This window comes from Geospiza fortis, unplaced genomic scaffold, assembly GCF_000277835.1.
Source record: "Geospiza fortis unplaced genomic scaffold, GeoFor_1.0 scaffold8, whole genome shotgun sequence".
Taxonomy (NCBI): domain Eukaryota; kingdom Metazoa; phylum Chordata; class Aves; order Passeriformes; family Thraupidae; genus Geospiza; species Geospiza fortis.
The window spans coordinates 2,423,336-2,432,664 of record NW_005054414.1 but is presented as its reverse complement, the minus strand read 5'-3'; the positions used below and the strand labels follow the sequence as shown (position 1 = coordinate 2,432,664).

The 9,329-nt window shown below is 45.6% G+C and overlaps 1 protein-coding gene across 1 annotated transcript in view; it reads left to right on the top strand.

Annotated features, from left to right (window-relative positions):
- TM7SF3 (transmembrane 7 superfamily member 3) overlaps nucleotides 1-9,323 on the top strand; it is an 11,861-nt gene extending 2,538 nt beyond the window's left edge. The window contains exons 4-13 of the mRNA XM_014309222.2: nucleotides 635-785; nucleotides 2,381-2,501; nucleotides 3,255-3,426; nucleotides 3,738-3,915; nucleotides 5,167-5,253; nucleotides 5,663-5,743; nucleotides 6,453-6,605; nucleotides 7,718-7,815; nucleotides 8,377-8,539; nucleotides 9,001-9,323. Of these exons, the coding sequence (XP_014164697.1) occupies nucleotides 635-785; nucleotides 2,381-2,501; nucleotides 3,255-3,426; nucleotides 3,738-3,915; nucleotides 5,167-5,253; nucleotides 5,663-5,743; nucleotides 6,453-6,605; nucleotides 7,718-7,815; nucleotides 8,377-8,539; nucleotides 9,001-9,263 (1,467 nt within the window). The 3' untranslated portion in view covers nucleotides 9,264-9,323. The remainder of the gene's footprint in view (nucleotides 1-634; nucleotides 786-2,380; nucleotides 2,502-3,254; nucleotides 3,427-3,737; nucleotides 3,916-5,166; nucleotides 5,254-5,662; nucleotides 5,744-6,452; nucleotides 6,606-7,717; nucleotides 7,816-8,376; nucleotides 8,540-9,000) is intronic.
- The last annotated feature ends 6 nt before the right edge of the window (nucleotides 9,324-9,329 follow it).

Sequence of the window (9,329 nt, the reverse complement as noted above, 5' to 3'; positions counted from 1 at the left end):
TGGTTATGGAAGGGATGGTGGTGCTGGGGATTGGGTCAGTGGTTGGCCTGGCCCCAAAACCATCTGGCATTGCTAGTGTTAAGGCAGCTGTCATACAGTCATGTCCATTCTGGTGGAGATAGGAAGGTGCTTCTGTATGCTGTTGCCAGAACACTTCCTTGCTGCCATCTCACAACATTTTGTGAGGGATACTCCAGTCCTTTTACATTTTTACTAGTCAATCTATTGCCAGACCTACTAGCTGGATTTCGCTGCAACTTGCTTGTGATTATCAGCTCTGTAGTAGTCCCACACTTGTCATTTGGGTTTTTGAGCCTGAGCCAGGCAGTGTGTGGTGTCAGAGCTCCCTTTTTTCACCAGCTAGGGATGCCATCCAGAGGGACCTTGACAGGTTGAGAGGTGGGCAGACCTCATATAATTCAGCAAGGCCCTACATGTGGAGCTGGACAATTACAAGCACAAATACATTTTGGGCAGAGCCTGATCTGTTGTAACTGGCACTGATGTGTGTGCCTGGCAGGTTTGTGGCAGGAATAGCCTCCTGTGATATTATCAAAATACAGGAATGTTATCAAACTGTGATAGGAATCTTCTCAAGAAGAACTGTTTGTTTCTGTAACTTGTTTCTGTGCAGACCCCGTCAGTGAACAGCTCAGGAGTCGGGGTGGACAGAGGGCTGGTGTCCGTCCTTCGGCCGGAACAGACGGTGTGCACGTGGTACCTGCGCGCCCTGGCTGCTGGCCAGGTGCTCAGCACCGCCATCTCCATCCCCTACATGGAGAGAGGTACGTGCTCAGGGCATGCCAGCTCTGCTCAGGCAAGTCATCTGGGGAATGAAGTGTTGGCCTTTCAGTCTTACATGGTGGAAGTCTGATGGAGATACCAGAAATTCTTTTGAAATGGGCTGAAAAGATTTTTATTGTCACTGCTGAATTGTGAGTTGTGTATTGGAGGTACTCTATGGTCTTGCCATGACTTAAGCCTTAGAATAGAAAACTGCTGTGCATGTGATTAGGGAATCACACATCTGTTTGGATTGGAAGGGGACCATAAAGATCATCCAGTTCCACCTCCCTCTGCCATGGGCAGGGACACCTTCCACTATCCCAGGTCGCTCAGGACCCCATCCAGCCTGGCCTTGGACACTGCCAGGGATCCAGGAGCGTCCACAGCTTCTCTGGACAACCTGTGCCAGGGGCTCACCACCCTCACAGGGAAGAGTTTCTTCCTCATATTGATGCCTTGAGAGGCTGAACCTGGAACAGAGACTAGACAGAGCTAAAGGAATAAAGTAGTTATTTATTGAAAGGCCTTAATAGATATATCTTGGGCAATACAAGAGCCTGGCCAGGGCTACAGCCAAAATGGACCCAAAATGGTCACAAAACGGATGACTGGTCATGAGGTCTCACTCTTTTATAAGTTTTAGTCCACTTGCATATTGGACTTAATTGTCCAATTATAGCTTCAGGTTATGAAGTCACATCCTTCTTGTTGCTCTTTTCAGTTCTCCATTGTTTATACTTTCTGGAAACTTCTAACGGCTGTCCTTGGTCTCAGGCTGGAAAGGGATTGTTTTGTCTACCTACCCTGCAAAGAGAATTTACTGACACCTAATATTAAACTTAGAGCTACTCACCTAGGCAGCAGAGAATCTGAAAAATATGAAATCTAAAACCCAAGCCATCAATATCCAATCTAAATCTACCCTCCTTCAGCTTAAAACCATTACTCCTTGTCCTGTCATCCCTAGGCCCTTGTAAAAATTCCCTCTCCAGCTTTCTTGTAGGGTCCCTTCAGGTATAGGAAGGCTGCTGGAAAGGTCTCCCCAAAGCCTTTTCCAGGCTGAACAACCCCTACTCTGAACCTTGATCATAGGAGAGATGCTCCGTCCCTCTGGTCATCTTCATGGTCCTCCTTTGGACTAACTCCAGCAGGTCCACATCCTTCTTGTGTTGGGGTGGGGTCTTGCCAGAGCAGAGTAGAGGGGCAGGTCCCCCCTGGCCCTGCTGCCCACTCCTCTTTGCATGCAGGATATTGGTGTGTGTCTGGGCTGTGAGCACACATTGCTGGGTCATGTCAAGCTTCTCATCAGCCAACACTCCCAAGTGCTTCTCCTCAGGGCTGCCCTCAATCCCTTCCCCACCCAGCCTGTGTTTGTGCTTGGAATTGCCCTGAGCCATGTGCAGGACCTGGCAGGAGCTTGAATCCTTCCATTCCAACACTCCAGTCACTGGAGTCACCCATGTGTGGGCACCTGTTACAGGCTGCAGTGAAACCCATTTGCTGCCTGCAGGGCCAGAACCTGATGGTTTTCTGTGCTCAGCAAGTGGATTGTGCCTGCAAGTGTGTAACTGCAGTTATTTTCTCTGTGTTCTAGATCCTATTCCTGGGGGCTGCAATCTAGAATTTGACTTGGAAGTGGATCCAAATATTTACCTGGACTACACGTTGGTTGATATACACATCAAGTTTGCCCCTGCAAACTTGGGATATACCAGGTGTGTGGAGAATTTTAGTGCACTGAGCAAGACCTTCTGTCCAGTGTTTGGCCAAAAGGCTAAAGTAAGACCCTGCTGTAACAGCTGAACCATCCAGCTGCTGGCAGAAATCTTGTTCGCTGCAACAAATGTAAATAGGGAAAAGGAGGAGGGGAAGACGTACTGCATGAGGGAGATAAAGGTTGAGAGTTACATCTTGTGGGGGAGGTTATGCAACTTCAGAAATGTAAGCAGTCAGTAAATACTGGATATTTCCATTCCCTGTAACAGCTTAATTTGTTTGAGAAGCAATTGTATGTTACAGCCAGTTTTATTTCTTGCCTAGTACTAAAGCATGATAATGATCCAGAGTTTTGTTTAACTTGAGACTTCAAGTTAAAAGGTGTTATTTCCTGAATGGTGCCTGGTGTCACAAGTGATAGGCAGGGAATGGGGAAGACTCTTCAGAACTGTATGGAAAGACAAACAGTAATGCTGTGGTCTTTGGCTGTTGTGGCCTCCTGGAATTCTTGTTATGGCAATTCACAGGAAGCCTCTGTAAGTGTAAAGGCAGGTACCAGCACAGCCACCACCTGTGCCAAGGTGGTTCTGTGTGATGATGCTGTGCCCTGTGCTCACAAACACAGTCCAGCTTTGAGTTAGCTGTTGGTGTGCACCTCTGAAGAGTAGAGGCAAACCCTGTGGACAGGTAGGTAACTGCTGAAAACTGATGTTAAATCTGGGGCCTTGTGGCTGATGTGCTTTTCATTGCAGAGGAGCAAGCCCCCCACCCTGTGATTCAGGGACTGGCCAGAGCTCCCGCTGGCGGCTGCGCTACGATGTGTACCAGTACTTCCTGCCCGAGAATGACCTGTCTGAGATGGTGCTCATGAGCCACATACGGAAAATGTCCGGGGTGCAGAGTGTCAAAGCCAATGGCATTAAGGTGAGCCCCAAGCAGTGGGTGCCAGCTATGTGGCAGTTGGGGCTCTCTTGTTTTCTCCTCCCCTGTGCTTATCTTCCTGGAGGTGAGATGTGAGCAAGCTCCCTGGTCCTGCTGGGGAATGGAATGGCAGCCTTGCCTGCCTCAGAGGCCAGACCTGGGTCAGTAGGCTGGTGGGGAACCTGAACTGTGCCCTCAGGCAGGGAGGAGCAAAACAGGAGTGGGAGAATCTTCTCCCCTGTCAGAAAACACAGTAGTGCTGGAGGGAAGGGTTCCATCCTGTGAGCCTTTAACACAGATATTTACTTTTCCAGATGCTTACGCTGACAGCTGATGACAAGACCAATGTCTACTTCTCTTCACTTCCTGGGCAAGGTGTGATCTACAATGTCATAGTGTGGGATCCTCTTTGGAACACTTCTGCTGCATACATACCTGTGCATACATATGCCTGCAGTTTTACTGACCTGGTAGATAACTGCTCTTCCCTCAGTAAGTTGAGATTTGTATGTCCTTGCCAACTCCTCTGCAGCTTCTTGTGCTCCAACGTGCCAAATTTGCTTTAAGATTCTTTTTCCAATGTGTGCAGGAGATATTTGTTTTACACTGTGTATATTTTATTACTTTATTGTGAAGTCTACTTCTTGATTAGGGAGAAAGTCTAGAATGATGAAGTAAGACTAAGGAGAACCATTGGCAATTAAAGGTTTAACTTAATGGAGTTTTTTAATATGTGGCTTGCAAATGTAACTCTGAACTCTGTAGTGCCACCCCAGCTTTTTCCATTTCAACTGGATACCTAATTTAAAATAATTTGTAGGACTACAGATGCTGGATGTGAAGCTGAGCTAATAAAACACAGACTAGATTAGGCTCCAGCTAGATCTTTTTAACTGTGCTGATGCTAACAGGAATCCTGCAGGTATTTTGAAAGGAGGCAGTCCTCTAAAATAAGAGTGAAGATAATGTCAGCAATAGTGGAGTGACTACCAAGTCATGCTGCTTGGTACAAAACTATATAATGATAGAATTTGTGCAGACACAGCAAAGCTGCCACTCCCATTATGAATACAGAAGGGACACAAGTAATTGGTAGAATTTGGTTCATAAAGTAAGATTTGTTCTCATTATTTTCTTATATACTGTAACACAAGTGACTGTTGTCAAAATCAGTTGTCCTATGACAAGATGAGAAATTATCTAAGCCAAACTTCTCTAATTCAGAGCACATGGAAAATATAGTTTACTTCTGCAAATAGCTTAAATATAGGAAAGAAATTTAAGAGAAGATGGAGGTGAGCTATAATGGGATGCTGATGATCATTTTCGTTGCATGGCAAATGTATGAGAGAGAGACAAATGGTGAAGCCTGCAGTGATTAGGCCTATAGCTGCTACCTGGGTCACTAATCCCATAGTATTGATTTTTATAGATGACTGGATGTCCCTTTTTTAAACCTGAGCAGAGACTTTTCTGGCAAATTTATATCTGTATTATAAACAAGTTACAGAAACTTCTCTTGAATAAGGAGGAAGCTCTTGATTTCGTAATCAGTCTGGGACTATTTCAATGGTCTGTTGGAGATCTTACCAAGCCAACTGTTAGTTCAGGCATTGCAGATCTGAGAGAGTGGCAGCTCTCAAGTTGTCAGTAAAGTTTGTGACAGCAGCCTGACCATACCTTAATCTCTTTGTTGGGTGTACTAGGTGGAATGCTCTACTAAACCTACCTTTCTTCTTGTAGGTAAACTCTCTACCAAAGTATTCTTCACTGCTTTTGCTGTTCTTGGTCTTTTCACCTGCTTTTTTGGACACAGATTCTGGAAAACAGGTACTGAATATTTAATCTCATAAATCTGGTTGGAACTTCATAAATGTTACTCTGTGTAACTTAGAATGATGGTGTTATTAGCAAGATTCACTTGATAGTGATGCTGTGCCAGTTAGGTCCACTGCTTTGCTTTTATGGGCTCTGAGCCTTTAAGCTCAGAGCAGGAAGTTTTTGGGATGCAAAGAATAGAAACCTAGAGCCAGGGTGCATGCTGGGCAATACAGCTATAAATATGTAGTGTTGGACTATCTGTAGTGCTTGAGGATACCCCTGTCGAGAACAAAATGTTGTCTGGCTCTCCTTTTGTGAGCTGCTATATTCCTTCCTTGTTGTAATATGAAGATGTGTGAAGATCCACTGAAGTGAGCTTGGTATGAAGCTTGCTAAATATTTTTTCCTTCTTCTCTAGACTTATTCTTCATGGGCTTCATTGTTGCAGCATTTGTCTTCTTTGTGTTCATTACCAGGGTAACTGGCCTTAGCTATGATGGTGAGTAGATGTGTCAGGATATCATGTGATCTTCCCAAACTCTTGTTAGGAACCCTTCAGGTACAATCTCAGTTGTGCTGTTGGCCAGCCACAGGAAGGGTAGCAGGGTGATGCCTGATTGAGCTCTGATTGCCATAATAGCTGAAAATGCAATGGAGTAAGTGTTCATTCCAGCATCACAATGCTGCAGAATTAATAGCTGGATTTAATTTCAGTATCTATCCAAGGAAGTATAAGAGGTATTTGGAAACTATGGAAGTTTTCAACATACTTTCTTCCTACTTTCACAATGCATGGACCTCTGTTTCAGATCAAATGTAGGTTTCATCTGTAAAGTGGAAGTAGGTGGTCTGCACCCAGCTTGTCAGACCAGACAGATTTAGTTCTTTCTGTCTGTGCCACCTCATAGAGTTCCTTTTTTTGATACATGTGCAGTAGCTTGTAGCCACCTGAACTCCCTGGGAACTCAGGGAATTGATGTACATGGTGCCAAAGCCTCCATTCCAGCCCCCCTGCCACTCTTTCAGCAGCACATCCCCAGCTGCACGCTGACATCTAAGTGAAGTGCATGAAGCACATTCTGATACTTTTTTTACTTCATGCAAACCCACTGAAAAAAGCCAAACATGCATGTAAATAAAGCTGCTGAACATGTTACTGCAGGAACTGAAGTTTCCAGGGTGCTGGAATTTTCTCTTCTCTCTTTCAGTGCGTCTTATTTTGACGGCAGTGGCCGGAATCATTGGAGGCCTGCTCTTGGTTGTGAGCTGGTGGAGATTTGGCTCTGTCCTGCTCAGCATGCTTGTTATTGGACTTGTGTTGGGATTTCTCTTCTCATCAACACTCTTCTTTACTCCCCTAGGTAAGCACTGTAATCCTCTGCTTGGTGAGTGCTGTGTTCCTGCAGGGCTGCAGGCACACTGCAAGGCTCAAGAGTGAATGGCACTCTGGTTTATCTTACTGGGATGTTTAATGTTCCCTTTCCAGCGCTGGGAGGAATAGAGACATACCTGAAAGCTTCTTTCAGCTGTGCTGTAATTAAAAGTACCTGGGGAAAAGGGAACTGATTGTTTTGCCGAGAACTTGGTGACTCTTCCTACTGAAACTGTGTGCCATGTCTGTAGCACCAGCTCTGCTCCAGGCATGCACTTGCTATCTTGTTCTCTGTCCAGAACAAATGCCAGTAGAAAATCTACAGTCTAATTTGAAGGCTTCAGGCATAAAGGCCTTAGACAAATTGCTTAAAAGCCAGTAAGCCTGCTGAGCTGGAGCCCCTCTGGAACATCAGAGCATCAGCTATTGTAATTTTCAGTCTCAGAACTTCTCCTTTTGAGGTCCTTTGGTGGGACAGGTTTTTGTTCTCCAGTCATCTATCTATATTTGACTCAAGCCATGATTCTGTGGTAATCCATGCAGTCCCTGGTTGCCCTTCATTAAAGTGGAACAGTGACTGAGCTAGAGTTCAGCTTATCCCCTCTGGTGAATCCACAGGCCTTAGAAGGCAGGGAGAGCAAAGAAGGGTTTAAGTGATTTAATTTTCCTAAACCCCAGAAGAATTTGTTGCCTGGTGGTGTGGTGATGGCTACATTTGCACCATACTCTGGAGCCTGATGCAGATTTTTAGTTTGGAAACCCACAGAGGCAACAAAACAGCTTTTTATTGGGCATCAGTACTCTGGTGCTTTTAATTCTTACAAGGTGAGGAATGTGTATCTTGTTAAAAATTGTTCCGTGGACAAGATCTGCTGTTCCAGAAGGGTACAGGACCTGTGCTCAACTAGGACAGTTTTTCTGTTCTTGATTAACTGTTCCAATACATCTTAAACAGTCAGGATTTGAGCTCAAAAGCTGGGTTTTCAACAATATACTCCAGGTATTTTTGAATGTACAGAATTTTGGGGGGAAAAAGCTGACTCTCAAACACTTGTGGAAAAAGAAATGTTTCCCTCACTGCTGAATGTGGTGTCTTGGCAGGAGACTACAGGGTCTTCCGTGATGATGTGGTGTTCTGGGTGACCTTTACTTGTGTAGCCTTGATGATTCCAGTGCTTTTTGTTGGCTGCCCAAGAATTGTAAGTAACTCTGCTGTCACCTCAGAAGGAGGGAGGGAGAAGGGGGGATCAGATTTCTTAATGGAAAATGTTGTCCCATTGAATATGTACAGAAAACTTAGCACAGCTTTGTGAAGCTCTGCACAGGGCTGGTTGCAGGCAGTTCCTGTTTAGCCCCACTTGTGCTGAATGGTCCAGAAGCGAAGGTATTACTTATTTTGCACACAGCATCCACTAAAACCAGCATTAAATTGACTTGTGCTATCTTATCAGCTTGGCTGGATAACAGATATGTGCAGCTGATTTATCACAGAAGAACTGATAAAAATTACAAAATACTTGTCCAGAGAAGCTGTGGCTGCCCCATCCCATGCAGTGTCCAAGGCCAGGGTGGGCAGGGCTAGGAGCAGCCTGGGGCAGTGGAAGGTGTCCCTGCCCATGACAGGGGGTTGGAACTGGGTAGGCTTTATGTCCTTTTCAATCCAGGCCATTCCATGATTCTATAATTGTACTGTCTTAGGGAGGTGGGGAATAAAGAGTGTTCATCAGTCTCCTAAAGCTGTGGTTTTTCTCCCTGTCCAGCTGAACATCTTGGCTTCTGGAATAGTGGGCTCTTACACGGTGGTCCTGGCCATTGCTTGTTATGTCTACACAAGCCTTGCTTACATCACCTTAGACCTGCTCAGAAGGGTCCTCAACAATTACTTCAGCAGAGCTTACACCAATGTGCCTTTTCAAAGGAATGGTGAGTCCTCTGAGACTTTATTCTCCTTTTAAGGACGTATCACTGCCTCTTTGGTACTGTTGTAAACAGTAGAGTGAGGGCAGGAAGGGGATGGAAGGAGAACACAGTACAGTGTGAGATTTAACATCCACATGAGAAATTTTAGGCTTTCAAAAGCAGTACTGAATAGACTCATAGGCAGGAACCTTCCTGCAGGTGTTGTGACAAAGGACCTTGTGAAAGGTGGTGCTCAGACTTGTGCTGGCAGCTTGCTGAGGAGTGAGCAGTCCAAGGCCTAATACAGTGGAGAGACTCTTCCCAGCTCCTTGTGTGTTCTGGCCTCTGTGTGGAGTCACTCTGGGCATCTGAGGATGTGGGGATGGTACTTCATTCCTGTCTGTCACAAAACTAGTTCAGTGTTTGTGCTTGGGAAGGCAAGGAATATTCTGCTTTGCTACAGGAATCTGTTTCTGTTTTTCCAGACTTCATCATCCTGTCAGTGTGGGCAATGCTGGCCCTCAGCGGGGTCACTGTGCAGCTCCGCCGGGAGAGGAGTGAGGTGCCCTTCCCACCACATCCCTATCTCATCTGGAAGAGGGAAAGGGAACGTAGAAGCACCAATGTCTTAGACCCCAGCCATCATATCCCTCCCCTGAGAGAGAGGATCCACAACAAGCTGCTGCATATCAAAGAGTTCTTCCAGAAGGACCAGCCAGCCGGGGAGAGAACTCCATTGCTTCTGTAACTTGCCAAATAACTGATGGGAATGGAGAGGGAGAACTGGCAAAGGTGAGATGATTACCAGTAACCA